The sequence below is a fragment of the Opisthocomus hoazin genome, chromosome 1 (assembly GCF_030867145.1).
Source record: "Opisthocomus hoazin isolate bOpiHoa1 chromosome 1, bOpiHoa1.hap1, whole genome shotgun sequence".
In the NCBI taxonomy this organism is placed as follows: domain Eukaryota; kingdom Metazoa; phylum Chordata; class Aves; order Opisthocomiformes; family Opisthocomidae; genus Opisthocomus; species Opisthocomus hoazin.
Window position 1 is genome coordinate 106,850,695 of NC_134414.1, and position 16,866 is coordinate 106,867,560.

At 40.1% G+C, this 16,866-nt stretch overlaps 1 protein-coding gene across 4 annotated transcripts in view; it reads right to left on the reverse strand.

Moving 5' to 3' along the window:
• Nucleotides 1–16,866, reverse strand: part of DOP1B (DOP1 leucine zipper like protein B) — a 50,018-nt gene that overhangs the window by 32,591 nt on the left and 561 nt on the right. For 2 of the 4 annotated variants that reach the window (XM_075432248.1, XM_075432231.1), the window contains exons 2-7: nt 13,923–14,097; nt 4,088–4,269; nt 3,831–4,001; nt 2,312–2,501; nt 1,338–1,436; nt 487–610 (exon numbers count right to left, since the gene is read on the reverse strand). In XM_075432248.1, the coding sequence (XP_075288363.1) occupies nt 487–610; nt 1,338–1,436; nt 2,312–2,501; nt 3,831–4,001; nt 4,088–4,269; nt 13,923–14,060 (904 nt within the window). In that variant the 5' untranslated portion in view covers nt 14,061–14,097. Of the gene's footprint in view, nt 1–486; nt 611–1,337; nt 1,437–2,311; nt 2,502–3,830; nt 4,002–4,087; nt 4,270–13,922; nt 14,098–16,534; nt 16,734–16,866 lie in introns of those variants that run through there. The other 2 variants (XM_075432240.1, XM_075432258.1) reach the window with 2 other exon arrangements.

Below are 16,866 nucleotides of genomic sequence, written 5' to 3' on the forward strand. Positions count from 1 at the left end.
GTCAGCAAGGGCAGCCTTCGTGCAACTACACGGCTGCTGCTCTTGCCCCGTCAGTCTTAGCCTCCTCTTATGCTGTTAAAAGGAGGCAGATGGGGAGAAGCTATAGTTCTCTTATAGCCCCTCCTTGACAATTAAGCCCACGTGGGAATTAATAGATTACTAATTCCAGAAGAGCAAGTTTAAAATAGCGTCCCACTCCTTTCAGTCCACTGAACCACTTCAGAATGTACTGTGGACGGCACATGACATAATTTGTCAGGTACCTTGTGATTCAGGACAGTGAAATTAACTCACCTATGAAAAGAAGCCCATTTGCAAAATGAATGCTTAATTTTATTAAACAGGTACTTAATAAATGGCAACTAAACCGCACTTTATTTTATCATCATTCATTAACTGCTGAAAAAGTGCATTATGTTTTTAAGCACTGATTTTTTTCCTCTTAGGTTTTCAGAATATTGAATATCACTGCATATTGTACAGTACCTAGCAACCATGCATATAATCTTCTGTTGAGTGACATGTCTCTCCTCAACAATGTCTGTGTAGCTGCTGACAGAATATAGACTAAATCAGTCCTGCGCAATAGAATAGTGCTTTCATTGCAGTCCTAGGACAAAAAGCAAAGATACTTGGGCTGTTTACGAACACAGAAACAAGACAAATTGCCAATGAGATTTATTTTTAACTGGTAATATTAATGTTTGGAAAACAAAGGCAAAAAAACATCAACAGCAATATATTTTGTATACTAAAAAGCTCAAGAAAGGGAATGTGGCACAACTGTGATCATTTTCATATGCAAGGTACAGAGCTACACTTAAGCTAAAAACACTAAAGACTTCATTATGTTATGCCTTAAGACTTCAAATTGCTTGCCACTGCCATAATACTGGCTATACTACTAGGTAAGTTAGGAAACGATTGGGAACAGCTCCTGTTTCAAGTAATATTTTCTTTCCTGGTCTTTAACAGAAGAATCTTAGTTTAGCGCAGACAATTCCAAATGCCGAAATCCTACTCAAAAATGGAGCTCGATATTTTTTCCATACGCAATTTCTCAGGCCTGAATACTTCAAGAACATTCCAAACATCATGCAACATTCACTTTGAAAGCACAACTTCATTTGAACCTGTAAGGAGTCTGAGAAGCAGCAGAGTCTCCTCTACTAGTAAAATTGATGGGGGAACAAAAACCTGCAAAACCTGTTCATTGTTTTTTGAAGGTACAAAATTCAGACATTTGGCAATAACAGAGGTAGGAGCTGGGCTGGTTTCACAGAAGGCACCTTCCCGCACAAAGTGCGCATGTGACAATGCCACAACAGTCCTCTTACCAAAGCTGTACAAAATGGGAAGAAGAAGAGAATCACTTCTAGAGTGTTTCTTTGCACAAGGACATTTGAATCCAGTACTGATACACACAGAGACTTTGTCTGTAAAAGAAAAAGAAATCACAACAGTGTTTTACTTCATGCTAACATTTAAACTACAATCACTGTTAATAATCACAAGAGGGAAAGAAAGCAAACTTGGTTATATGTGAACAATTTTTTTTTTAATAAGAAGATAATTACTCAGCCATTTAACATCTGCCCCTAAAATGAGTTAAAAAAAAAAAGTTTTGTGGAATACTGTTAAAAGAATCGTTAATACTTATGAAATACTCAGTTTTGTAACAATACAGAATGTTGCAGTGTGACATCACTGGCTATCAGATAGAATGTGAAGCTTCACAAAATGCAGATATTAAAAGTACTAACTAGCATTACAGTTATTCCATCACTCAAGTTAATATAAATCACTACTTACTGAGGATTTCCATTTCACTGGAAAAATAAAATGCTACTAAATTTCAGAATTGTCTTCCAGAACTGCAAACACTTTGAGAAATCCATATTAAACACTGTATATCCTGTATGATAGAAAAGCTGGTCTTCAACCTTACATGCATATTCAGAACAGGTAGAGAAAAGGCGTCAGATTTATCTTCTGATTTGAAACAGAGACAGTCTTTTTAGGCTGTATGCAGTACCGATTACCAAGAACTGCAGAAGCTTCAGAAGTCTTGCATTCTGCAGGCTAACCAAAATCTGTATGGGAGATTCTCTGCTACATTTGAGGTATGATGGTCCCATGAAGCAACCGCATTAAGCAATTCCAAAGTGTGGACCTTTCAGCCTCTCTTTCTCTCTCTCGAAAATGTTTTTAAGAGCATGTTATTCTAATTTAATACAGAGAAGGCACAATCTGCTAGTATGCTGGTATTATGGCAGATAAGACTGTTCTACAAGGGGTGTAATGAACTTACTGTGAGCTTATAATCGGTGCCAAGCATGTACTTCTGTTGTTTTCCAGACAGGTCTCTGTTGATATGACTGACAACAAAAAGAGAAGCAGGCAGCCTGATGGATGGGCTGACCAGGACACTGCCCCAGAGCGCTCCGTAGAACACTTCTTGGCCCATCAATAAGGAGAGCTTCACAAGCAAAGCATCTGTTCTGTATGGAAATATATTTGACATGAGAAAATAGATTTTTGTTAGTTCAGTTTTATAGCATAAAAAGGCAATTATAAACAGAATTAGTATTGTAGTTAACATAATTTAATTTCCTCGTCTTTGCATTATCAATATTGCCCTTTTCACATGAAGACAGCCAGCACCTGATTGTATGAAAACAGTCAAAACCCATTAAATCTTTTGTCACTGTGCACACTCACTAAAACAGAGTTTCCGTGCATAATTTGGAAACTTCTCCAGTAATTATCTGCAAACATTAAGCTCTGACCAAATTACGTCAGTAGCTCTGATTGCAAAATACTTACAGTGAGAGGTGTGCAATGCTGAATTCGAAATAATTTAAGCTGATGCTAGACTCTGAAAGCCAATTTTATCAGTCTGGGAAGTGGAAGATACCCTATGTATTTGTATTTACAAATCAATGGGCTCTATTTGTAGGTCACCAAACAAAGGAAAACATGAGATAAAATGACACACTGGTAGTTATTGCACACAGGATCGGTACACTGAAATTAGTTTAAAAGCAATCACATTGGAGGTCCTATGGCTGAACACACAGTCATTTAAGATTCAAAAAGGGCAGAGAGAACAGCCAACACTGGTAATACAGAAGGAAGTACATTACCAGTGCAATGTTGAGTGACTCTTTAAGCAAAGAAACATTTGGATGAAACCTACAGTGGTTGAGTTCTAAGATCTTACAAAACAGTTCTGGTAACTGAAGAAAAACCACTACGCAAATGGGTGCTGAGCTGCTCTTCTCAGCACACTTCCTGATCCTGAATTCATCGTACTGAATGCCATAGTCATAACTGCCAGGGGCACCCAAGAGCAGGAGAGACACTTTTTCCCACAACAGATTTTATAAGACTTGCCTCTTGCTCGTGTTTTCAGATACTGAGGGTAAGTATCTGGTATAGAAAGACTGGAAAGAATTCAGCTGCTCTCTTGTGTTACAATATTATTTAAATAAAATTTATCGACAGAGCAGTGGTTTGGGGAGTCAGGTTAATTATTTAGGAGTCCAGAGAAGCTTTAAGAAATAGTTTTTATTCCTTTCTCTCAGCACATCCATATTTAAACTTCCTTCTCCTCTTCTCTCCTCTTCTCCTGCTGAGATGAAAACAGAAGGGGAAAGGGGTTTTCTACTTTAGCACCATTCGTTGCATTTTTCAGGGACTCGCCATTCTTCCACCCTTAGCAGCTCTTTTATGAAGCCTTTTATATAGAGAGCTTACAGAAGTTTCTTGAGAATTCCCTAGGAAAGCAAAATACTGTATATTGCTTTTAAACTAATACTAGTTCTCACCTGTCATAAATTTCTGATCCTTCTTCCAATCCAGGCAGTAGTCCAATTACAAAAGCTTGAAGACCAGGCAGAAGGGACTTTTGTAGAGGAAGAAAGTATTTCTCGTACAAACCGAGGAGAACAGGCCTCACTGACATTGCTGCATTTGCCAGCAGAGGAAACAAACCAGAGCTTTAAAAAAAAAAAAAAAAAGAAAGAAAAAAATTAGTCAATTAAAATAGACTGTGAAATGCATATGCCGTTCAAGAAAAGTTTACCTGTACAGGAATAAATCCTTGGCAAGCCATTTTGTCCCAATAATTTTAAAGATTATTTCATAGGTTTCTAGTGCCTTTAAATGCACTCCACTAGGTAGTGCTGGATGCAGACATTGAGATAATCTTTTACTGATGATCAGCCGTCTCGGCAATAGAGAATACTTCAGGTTACTCTGAAGCGCCTGTGGAAGAAAGAAGGTGAGAATAAGTAGCTATAATGTGAAAGATGATGTAAATGATGACCGCATGTCAAAGGTTTCCTACCAGCACACTGAGATGAACTAAATGCATTCAAGAGTTTTCTCTCATAAACGCATTTAGTTACACTGGAACAGCAGAATTCTGCAATTGAGTTTTCATATGGAATCAGTCACAATCTAGAAATGTCTGGTCTTACTTTGCTCAGAGTCTGGAAACAGAAGTCAACGGACAGGACAGCGACAAGGTACCCTTATCCCATCTCCAGTGGAAGTAGGGAAGTGACAAGAATAGCATCTCAACTTTTAAGGACAGGGAATAAAGAAAGCATTAGCTAACTAGCTTTCCTCATAAAAATTAATTTCAAGTACAGCCGAAATATAATCAAAAAACCTTCCAACCAAAGCAGGCAAGATTAAATGCAACAATTACACCTTAGAAGTTATTTGTAACTCAGTGTGGCTACGTTCAGTAAGCTTTATTAAGTATACCCACTGTATTAACGTATAAGTCAAAGATCTTAAGGACAGGAAATAGTTAACGAAGTATTGCAGACAGGCCAGCTCTCCGGAAAAAAAAAAATGTAGCACTTTTCTCTGGAAAGATTACTCTTTTCCTTGAACCATGCATGCATTTCAGCAGGGTAATTAAGCATGTCTCTTCAATTCAGAGACAATTAGAAAAAGAAGTTGCAAGTAAATGGCACTTTAGCCTTTGATCACTGCCTGCTAAGGCAAACAGATGTTTCAGTGCAGATTGACATTTGGGATGTTTACAGGATTAGGCAAATTCTTGACTCTCAGAAAGGTTAAGTCATGGTTTTATCCTACATAATTGTTTTAAACTTAAGGTTCTTCTACCCTGCTTGAAGAAAAGGTTTTGAAAAAGGAGCAGACAAGTGAACTAACTTTCCCTTGCTCATTTCCAAGAAAAAACCCAAAACAGTTCAGCAACGATCACGGCATTCACTTGAATGCTGAATACTTTCATCAGTAGTAAAAGAAAGAGATAAAACCCATCCTCTTTCAAAGGCGTGTGCAACTTTAAGACTGCAGCTGGTGGGCACGAGAAGCTAGAACCTGTGAGACTACTGTTGCATTATTTCTCCCATTTGCTGTCCTGCCTAAACCAAGAAACCAGCTGTTAGTAAAGAGCTTCCACCAAATAAAATTTACTCGAGAAAAAACAAGGCTGAGACTTTGTAACAACAGTAAACAGAAAGGTCACACCATTCTTAAATACACACAGTACAGATATCATTTAGAACCATTTAATCTCCCTCCTTACCTCCCCCACTATGAGCATCAGATCTGCATTTTAATAGGTACTGAAAACTAGAATCTAAGAATACAGCAATACTTCACATATGGAGCTAAACCAGGTTATATTTGTGGAGTTATCTTTCATATCTTTCTATATCTCTTATATTTGAGACATTTACTCATACATTACAAGAGTAATTTTATTTCAATATCAAAGACTGAAATTCTTAACACATGTAATAACTTTGAAGACTGCTTGAAAGCTGGACTTTGAAACATTCTGTTTATATTGGTTGGTACGTGTTTGCCCACACCCTCTGTATATACAAAAGAAGGCAATTACAAAGAGATATGCCAGTTGTAAGTATTTTTCCCCTCAATCTTCAGATTGAATGAACAGCATCTTCAGATTCTATCAGTTAAAATTTAAATATCAACTAGGTAGAAAATGAAAACATTCACTGTTCATTACACAGAGAATCTGATCCATTACAGAAATAATGCCATCTCATAAAAAATGTCGTTTGGCTTATTTCATTCCTAAGGATGTGAAATGAATCTGCTTCTCCCTTCTCAAAAGTACATAATCTTGGGTTGAAGAAATACACAGTTATACACAAGCTACAACTCTTCTCAAGAGTGGGTGTTCCTGGGTAACAGTTGTCTGATCTTCCAGCAGATGCAAGAGATTTTAAACCATGATGCAGTATGTTAGAAGACTCTGGTTGCATGAAGAGTCATTCCAGCAGAGAGGTGGGCTGGCTTCTACTTTGCTGAATGTTCAGATTCTCAATAGCTTCCCCAGAATTGCAGGGCTCAAAGAATTTTAAAAGGGTTGAAAGACATTAATTAGTGGACGGATCTAAAACTGTTCATTGACATAAGAGTGACATGATAATATACATATTTCCAAATGCCAATTAGCGTCTGTGAGCTGACAGGCAAATCTAAGAAGCTTGATTTTTAAATAACCTGAGCTCCCACAACTGCAAAAAAAAAAGAATCAGTTGTCTGAGAGTTCTAGGACTGCTGAAATGCCATTATAATTTCAGCTGTTAGAGGCAGTTAAATGTTGTGGTAGCAAGCCTGGTATCACTGGCACTGTATGCAGATGAAGATCCCATCCCAAACCATTGCTTCCACATTCAGAATCTAACACTAGCGACCACAGACGGGCAACTCTGCTCACAGGTTTTTACATACATTATTCACCCATTTTTTTGATTCTTGTGAACTTAATTTGACTGTCTTCAAGCTGCATACGGGCTGAAGCCCACATCTACTTTTCCTCCTTGTCTCCAACTGCTTTCCACACATGCAGTTACGGTGGCAGAAGTGTTAAATGTCACTGGAACTACTAGTAAGAGTTGGCTTGAGAAGCCTCAACTGCCAGCAAATGCTCCATGCTTAATATATCACCCCAGGGTTTGGTTTTCACAGATCAGCGAGAAATCAACAATCCCAGAAAACCAAGAAGTATGTGACCTACCACCGGCTTTTAAAATGAAGACTTTAATCAGTAAGTCAGGAAAAAATGAGATGGAGGAAGTAATGACTTGTGTCCACATGCATGTTCAATATTCAACTTTTTTCAGGTTCTTTTTCTTTGTGACTGACTGGAGAATACATTATACACACCAAACATTTTGTAATGCATAAGCATGCTCATAGTTTCTTGGAATGTGGACTATAAAGGGTAGAAAGGGAAGACTATTCTTTGTAGCAGTGTATACATGTGCCCTAAAACAAAACAAATACAGACATACACATTTGCATTTTCACACTTATTCGTTTAAATTATTCTGCACTGCTATATAGGATCACTAGATATCAGTTAGATCAATTTCCCTGACATAAAAAACCCAAGCAAATCAAGTAAATATTTTTATTTCCATAACTAGAATTCCAGAAAAATGCAGCATGTACATCAATTTATAAGATTATCTTCAGCTAGGACGTACTATACGTCTTGGTTTAGACCACAGTGGTTGGGAGGAGAGGGGCAGAAGGAGAGCCTGTGATTCCATTTTCCACTGATTCATTTTCCAAGTAAGTAAAAAAAAAATTCTAAACAGAGCTCCAGCTTCCATAAAAACAGCAGCATGAAGTTTAAAGATAGTTGTGAGGAAACTGTAAACTGGGAGCTAGCTATATTTAAAAAGGGGAAAAAGAAAGACTGTTACATACAAAATATCTTCAGTCCTGCACATTGCATTTGTGCAGCGGGTGTGGTGCAGTTCTATAAAGCAACTAGGAGGCAAAGCTTCCCTTCTTCTCAAAGATATAAGGTTTGCCTTCAACAGAAGGCAAGTGGCGCTTGTGTTTGTAATTCAGCCAACAGTTGTCATAAAGCCACCGCACTCAAGAGTTCTCATATGAAGCAACTGGTGTAATTAATGGCTATGCTCATTAAATCCATATTTCAGAAGAATCGTCCTCTTCTCTTCCCTCAAGAACAGACATATTGTAACTTTAAGTGTTACTACTGAAACAAACAATAGTTGTGCAGCTGCAATGATTTTTGTGCTCTTTCTACTTCCCCTCCAAACAGATGAAGTGTTTGGCTGAGATCATATTCACCTTCAAGTTTGTGAAGCAAGAAAAGCCTACAGAAACAAAAAGTAACATACTTCCTTTTCTATTGAAAATCAAATTAAAAAGAAATTACTTTGAAATTGCAGACTAAGTCCTAAAAATTAGTATTGTAAGAATTTATAATCTGTGCATTTACACACTTGTATTATGTCCAAAGATAAAAAGCAGTTTGAAAGTGCTCTTTTAGAGTAAACGCTTCTATCATTACTGAGCAAGTCAACCATGCTGTAAACACAAAATAAATCCCTCTAGAACAAGTGATTTTTCAAAGGTTATAATATTCTGTTTTCATGGTGAACAATAACCATAGATGAACATCTTGCTCAGAAAAGGGACACTGGCCTGCCAGCCAAGCTCAGTAGCAACAGTCCCTAGTGAAGCTTACATCCAAGTTCTGTATCACTGATATTCAAAACCTATTGAAAAATAGTTGACATAGGTATTTCTGCCAGTATGCGTGACAAAATCCTGTCCATTATAGTTGTGAAACAGATACAGGGTTATTAGTGGGTTTTGGTTTTCCATATATATGGATTAAATGAACAAACAGGGGAGCTTAAACATTCACTTGACAAAAACCAAGTGAGACTTTGTGCTCTTCTGCGAGCAAGTAAATTTCAGAGACTTTTTTGAAAACCTCCGTTCATAGCTTCCTTACAAAAGCAGGCTTTGGAATCCAATATTTACTACTGCTCTGCAGTTTATTTTGCAAACTGAATCACTTATCTACTGCTTGCCTGCACACAGAGTAAAAATTTATAAAAAAATATGCCTATAATCTAGATTAAAAACCCTAACGCAAATTATGCACTTGGATTTTCCCAACTCCATAATATTTTGAGCCTCTTAATTGCCTAAACTTCCCCCTGCATTAATATTTTTATATAATACACATATCTCCGAATAGAGAGCAACAAGCATTTTAGATACGAAAATGATAAAAGCACCTATTTCACTGACAAGCCCACATATGCTGAACCAACACCTATTTCTAAATTTAAAAAGACAACATCTCTCCTCCCCAGCATTTATTTCTATTAAAGCATCAACTTGATTTCGCACAGTTGTATCCTTTCAGAACATTGGAACAAGCTGGCAAAATCTGCAACAGCACAATCACATTCTAGCACTAAGACAGTTGAAAAGGATTGCTGTATTCTGCATGCAGCAATCTGTACTGAACATCTGAAAACCTCAGTCACAGCACAGTGCTTTCCAAAAAGTGAATATATGCAGATCTGCAAAAACAATAAAAACATGGTTCCCAGTTGTATCCACGAACAATACCAAGAAGAGAATAATCCTGTTTCTTGAAGTAAGGAGCAGCCTAGGCTGCAGCTACTAAATGACCAGTTTATAGGAACTAGAGCCTAAAAAGAAGCAAAGCACAGAGAGAAAGATATTTAAAACTGGAATGAGTAAGTTTCAGAGCAAAGCTGAAGCCTGTCTTTAAAACATTAACGTGCATATTTACTGCCTGTTTAATCCACTTGTTTGCATCTGTCCATTCATATTCTTCTATAAATTTTCATAAACATTATTTTCCACTGTTTCTCCTTCACCATGATGATGCATAACACTATTCAAATTAGAACCCTAAAAATGTTTGCCTTACAAACCCGGTGTGTAGCATAAGTTAGCAAATTCTGCCAATGATAACTTTGGTTAGAAAACACAGTTTCTGTTCATCCTTCACTCATGTTCACACTAGGTACCTGCATTTCTGTTCAGAACACTGAAGGCGAGATCCATCTTACCTAATCTTAAAAGCCTAGGTGAGCTGAAAAAACATGGGCAGAAGTGCAGTAACTCACCGCAGGCTCCCTATAAATGCAATTATGGTTGAGCAGGTTGCCCAGAGAAGCTGGGGCTGCCCCCTCCCTGGCAGTGTTCAAGGCCAGGTTGGACGCGGCTTTGAGCAGCCTGGTCCAGTGGAAGGTGTCCCTGCCCATGGCAGGGGGGTTGGAGCTGGATCATCTGTAAGGTCCCTTCCAACCCAAACCAGTCTGTGATTCTATGCTACGGTTCTGTGATAAAACCAGTGAGGAACACACGCAGTTTTAGGACAGCATTCATCTGACTTACTTTTAAATAGCAAGAGATGCGTCACAAAACAACAACAACAACAACAACAATAACAAACCTTATTCCTCTCCCTCCCTAAAAGTGATTCAAGGTGAAGCTGTCCACACTGAAGTCATCTGAAGTTAGATAAGGCTTATCTCTCTTAAATGACAAAAACCAGTCATTCTAGATCTCCATATCGACCTGTTTGGCTGACCATTCAGATTAGAGTCAACTGGTTTCTCTGTGGCTTTCCTGGTTCTACAGGTCACTGTGAAACGTCAGTTAGAACCATACAAGCAATGGAGAAACTGTGGAAAACAACCTTCAGTTTAACCTTGGTAGCTAAGCAGTAACAGAAAGAAGTAGCAGAGTTGTCTCTTTTCACCAGGAGTAACAGCAGAAAGTGCTCCAGGGTCACTTGTTTCAGACAAGGCCAAAGGAATCTGGATCAGCTTCCTCCATTCTTTTTCCTTCATCTTTAGAATACCAAAAGCCTGTGGTATTGAAAGGGTAATGCCACTGAGCTTCTACAGAAATAAGAGTGTGTGTTGACTTGTGGGACTCCATAGCGCAGAGTATTGTTGAAGCCTGCTTACAGGAGAAAAAGCCTCAGAAAATAATACACCTATACAAGCAAGAACATCCACAACTAAAGTCAACAATACAAACATCCTTAAGAGAGATCTTTCACGCTACTCTAGAAGCATGAAAAGTACTTCCGAAACTGCTCAACTTACTCATTCTCTTTCGTCTCTCCCTTTCTCAGCATGCTTAAAAATAGGCACCACTGCACACCAGATACTGACACCCAGGTTCCTGAACAAAACCACATGTTTAAAAACATTTTTGTCATCGAGGTGCTGCTGATCTCCTTCCTCCTACCTGTTCTCTCCCTGCTCATTCGTTCACCCTCAGAACTGACTGTAGAAGAAATTAGGTTTTTATACTAGAAACACCACCCCTGCCCCCAACTCCAACAGAAATCAACAACAATATTTATGTTTTATGATGTAAGGGACCAAGTAATCACAGGGGTTAAGAGAACAGCTATTGACATCTTATTTCATAATCTTCCTCTTGGCGGCACATTCCCCTGACGTATCATCCTCATCTTCCTATAACAGACAGGAGCAGATGAACACTGGGGATGATTTTCTCTACCAATTCTTAAGCTCCTAAAACGATTAAGTCCATAAAATACCACAGCAGATGGACTGATGTAACAGCTGAAAGCTTTCTTGCTTGGTTTCTACTATGCTGCTACATATTTTGGCAATTCTGTACCTGAACAAGAGTTTCAGATATGTGTTAATCAGTTCAGTGTGTGTTTATCTAGGCCAAGATAAAAGATCAAAGCCTACCTCTTGCCACAGGCAACAACTCTCTTACCCTAATTATTTCTTATTTTCCCTTTTGAGAGAAGCATTCCAAAGGCCTCTAGACTTCTTTACTGACTCAACATGAAGCAGGATGAAACAGTGAAGGTAGAAATGTGTAACTCCTATTGCCAGAGCAATACCCAGCTTCTCTCCTCTGAAGAGAAAAACAACATAACTGCCCTTAAAAAAACCTCAATTTGGCAAACATTGTCCCAGTTTTCAAGAACTGTAAGAAGGAAGACTCTGGTAATTACAAGCCTGTCAGTCTTACTTCAGCACCTGATAAAATTATGGAGAAGGTTATTCTGGGAGTTATTGAAAAACACTTGAGACAATGCAGTCCTGCGTAACCAACCTAATCTCCTTTTATGACCAGGTCACCCATCTAGTTGACCAAGGGAAGCCAGCAGATGTGGGCTTTTTGGACTTCAGCAAAGCTTTTGATACTGTCTCTCACAGAATCCTTTCAGACAAACTGTCCAGCACACAGCTATGCAAGTCCATAATACGTTTGGTAAGCAATTGGCTGGTGGGTCAGGCTCAAAGAATTATAGTAAATGGGGTTACATCAGGCTGGTGGCCAGTCACCAGTGGGGTTCCTCAGGGCTCAATTTTAGGGCCAGTGCTCTTCAATGCTTTTATAAATGACCTGCACACAGGAATCAAATGTACATTAAATAAGTTTGCTGACAATACTAAACTAGGAGGAGTTGTGGACTCCCTCGAGGGTAGAGAGGCCTTAGCGAGATCTGGAGACCAGACAGCTGGGCAATTGCCAGCCATATGAAATTTCAAAAGAGCAAGCATCGGATTCTCCACCTGGGAGAGGGTAACCCTGGTTATGCATACAAATTTGGGGATGAGAGGCTGGAGAGTAGCTCTGCTGGAAGAAATATGGGGGTTTGAGTTGATTATTATTTTGTTGAATACGAGTCAACAGAGTGCCCTGGCAGCCAAAAGGGCCAATCGTGCCCTGGGGTGCATCAAGCACAGCATTGCTAGCTGGTCGAGGAAGGCGACTGTCCCACTCTGCACCACACTGGTGTGGCCCCACCTCAAGCACTGTGTGCAGCTCTGTGTGCTTCCATACAGGAAGGACATCAAACTAGTGGAGTGCATCCAGAGGAGGGCAACCAAGATGGTGAAGGCCCTCAAGGGCAAGGCTTCTAAAAGGAGCATCTGAGGTCACTTGGTTTGTTCAGCCTGGAGAAGAGAAGGCTGAGGGGTGACCTCATTGCAGTCTACAGCTTCCTCAAGGGGCAGCGGAGGGGGACGTGCTGATCTCCTCTCTCTGGTGACCAGTGACAGGACATGGGAAAATGTAATGAAGTTGCGTCAGGGGAAGTTCAGATCGGACATTAGGACAAGGTTCTTCACTGAGAGGGTGATCAGTCACTGCAACAAGCTCCCCAGCGAAGTGGTCACGGCACCAAGACCTCCAGAGTTCAAGGAGTGGCTGGACAATGCTCTTAGTCATATGATTTAGTTTTAGATAGTCCTGTGTGGAGCAGGAAGTTGGACGTGAGGATGCTTATGGGTCCCTTCCAACTTGAGATACTCGTGATTCTATGGATTCTCTTCCCCTTTGAATACTCTGTAGAATGTAGGCTCAGCAACCACAGCAAAGGCATGCGAGGCATCTATCGGGCAACAACAGATGTTTCCTTATGAATTCTGCAGAAGTTGCCTCCTCCCACCCCTATTTCCTTAATGACTGTAACTACTCTTGCCCCACACACACTCAGGAAGAGCTTTATGTTAAAAGAGACCAAGTGGTATGCAAACAATATAGACCCCGTTTCTTGGGCAGGAGGAGAGGACACACTTCCTAGGTGTTTTCCTGTAAAAGTCTTTTTCTTTCTTGCTATATTCAGCCATATTTTCCATTGTCATACAAAAGACACCACCAGCAGCAAATCAATTATTTCTCCAAATACAAGGGAAGGGCATGGTCAAATAAATGTGATATTTAAATATAAATTTTGACTTGGAATATATACTAAAAGATATGACCTTCTGTTCTATATGAAGACTTTTCTAGCTGCTCTAGAGTGTGCAACCAGCATCCTGCGGGTTTCTTCAATGCAAAACCTAAATTAACTTAGCTGTCTAAAGGAAACAAATACCATTTGAAGGAAATCTCTGTTGGTTTTACCAGAATTTCTCACATTTATATAAAAGATACTGAGTTAGCTGCTTCCATTACCCCTCCTTTATGAATTAATGTTTTTCTTGAGTGAATCTGCAATTCTTTAAAACACTTCAAGTTACAGAAAAGTTAATAACAATACAAAGATAATAAACAAACGAAAAGATATTCTTGTGACACTGTACCTTGTTGAGTTTGCCAAGGGAAGATATAAGATCCGCCCATTCACTTGATGATTCAAAGTTTCTCAAAGCTTTCTCAATCGCTGAAGAATAATTTCTGTATCTGTAATCACCAAGCAACTCCTGCTCTTCTGGATCCATCTTTGGTTCTCATAGCAAGGTGAAATTTCCTGGTAAACTAAAACATGCACACAGTTACAAAAAGGTAACCCACATTTAAATTCTGGAAAACCTAAAGCATGGTAAGGTAACAATAAATGTGTAGAAGCACTGACGGAGCACAATAAACAGGTCATCTGATCAAGTTTCAACACAAAGTTAAAAATAATTTAACAGGCATGACTCCAACTCCCCACTGCCTGTTTTAGAAGTTTTGCAGTCACATTTTCCTATTTATGAAACGTGTCTTTTCCTTCCACGCACGTGGGTCTCTCACACAGTAACAAAGGAAAGGAATATAAAGCCTCATTATAAACAGTCAAAGTGCTGACAAGAAGTTAGGAGCAGTAAATAGCTTTCATAACTTATCACCTGTGCAGTGTTTTGAAAGGTTACCTGTAGCCATGGAATGTGAAACATTTCATATCAAAATCCAACTTCCCAGAGGAATCCCATTAAAGAGCCTCTCAGCCCACAGCAGAAGGAGCCCTCAGGACTCTGCATCTCAACTTGTCAGCAGCAGATGCTGAAGTACAAGACTAAAGTGCTGTGCCAAAGTGTCAAGGCATGCATTCAAATCTTCCTTTATTTCACCAAAAAGTATCTATATATTTTTACAGAGGAAAAAATAAGCTCTTCAGACCTGATTTTCTCATATTCTGCAACACATTTGCATTAAAAAAGCAAAACACACCTGGTTTATAACAATGGGAAACAGGCATGGCTGGATTTTACGTACTGAAAAGTAATACCTTCACTCCTACGACACTAGTTCTCTGTTAGCTAGTATGAAAATATTCTTCTGAAGAGATGCTTAAGTTTAGGAATGCCAGGTTTAGGTCAATCTGTGCTATATCACTGATACAGAAAAGAAAGCATAATCCTATAACAAAATATTTCATAATGTTTCTGAAAGACATCTGCTTTCATTTTCCTAATGTTAGGACTCAAAAATAAAGCTAAGCAGTCTTCTGTATTCTTTTAAAGCAGCTAATCTCTCATAGCACTTTAAAAAAATAATCATCAATGGAACAACTGTGTACTGCCCATAAGCTACGTCAAGATTTTGGTAACAAACTTTCACAAACAGTACAATGTCAGATGAACCCACCAAAGAGAAAGGATTTTACAGGCAGGTTTAAGCCAATTTTGCACTCCCTGACAGCAGAATTCAGCCACTGCTGATACAACCACTCTACATCATCCAACCTAGATCCACCTCAACGGATCTTCCATCTGAACACAAGAACTTCTTCACTCTGAGGGTGACAGAGCGCTGGAATGGGCTGCCCAGGGAGGTTGTGGAGTCTCCTTCTCTGGAGATATTCAAGACCCGCCTGGACGCAGTGCTGTGCGGCCTGCTCTGGGTGACCCTGCCTCGGCAGGGGCGTTGGACTAGGTGATCCCCAGAGGTCCCTTCCAAACCCTAACATTCTGTGGGGCAAAATTAAAAAAAATGGTATTCTCACACAGTATCATCAGGGCCATGTTTGGTTGGCTTTGTTTTACTACAGTAAAGATATGAATTTCTGTTTTCATCGGGATGTATGCGGTGCTTCTCAGAGCAGAGAGTAAAAAAATCCCCACTGCCTTGCAGCGTGTAACATCCATCTGGGATACAGCCATCCTTGCTCCAACAAGGATTTAAAAAAAGAGTCAATCCTCCCATAAAATGTAACAAAGTGGCAAACCTGCAATATACTGTCAGCACAAATTACCAGTAATCTGACATAGACACTGCCCCAAAAGAAGCAGAGCAAGAAATTTTCGTTTCATGTACCTTAATTGTTGGACCGCTGGATTGTATTCATTGATTCATACTCCTTAGAACATAGCACGAGCTAGAAAGTATCCTAGCAGCTCTCTGCCAAGAGTGCTGCCACTTTCATAAATAAGAGATTTGTCTGGATGGTTTAGAATCGGGCAGCTGCTTTGCTGACAGAGCACATCAAATTTCTTCATTTGTAAATGCAACATACTGACATGAATCCGCTTAGAGAACAGGAATCAATCAAATCACCAACAGCACTTAGAGATGTTATAAATATTCTGTGGAAAACATGGCCTAAAGCATTCTCACAGCATTAAAACCTGGTCTATTTAAGTAAAATCTCATTAGATACCGATGGTGAAATTGAATGTACTACTCAAGAACAAAAACAAACAAAACCCCAAAACTTCAGCTGGGGGAAAAGCTGCCTTACTCAGTTCTTCAGACACTTTCCCTGGACTTTGCTGTGCAAGGCCAGGTGGATAACGTATTCCCGCCCAGAGAAGCGGCAATGGGCTCGATGACTTCGTGTGCACCGACGTTCACGTACCTAAGTTTTCAGATGTCAGCGAGGTTTGAAAAAAAATCCAATAACCTAAATACGGCCAACAGATCGTATTTCTGCTTGCACACAAAGGCAGGAAGATTGAAGAAAACAAAAATCAACAAAACAAAAGCCACTTGCCGGTGACCGGTCTTCCACACCCCAGGTCGCCCATGTCCTCGGTGAATGAAGACGTCAGCAGTCACTCACCGGCCCTCGGCGCTCTCTCCGGACATGCTGACGAGGCGGGCGCTGCCTCCCCGGGCTGCGGGGCCGCTGCGGGGCCGCTGCGGGCAGCCTCCCCCCCACCCGGCTCCCGATGGCTCCAGAGCTCGGCTGCGGCTCGGCAGGCCCCCGGGGCCGGCGTGGGGGGGACAGGCAGCCCCGCGGCAGGCCCGGCCGCGGCGGGAGCGGGGGGCCCCCCTCTGCGGGGCCAGGCCGGGGCCCCCCTCAGGACCCCCGACCCCGCGGCG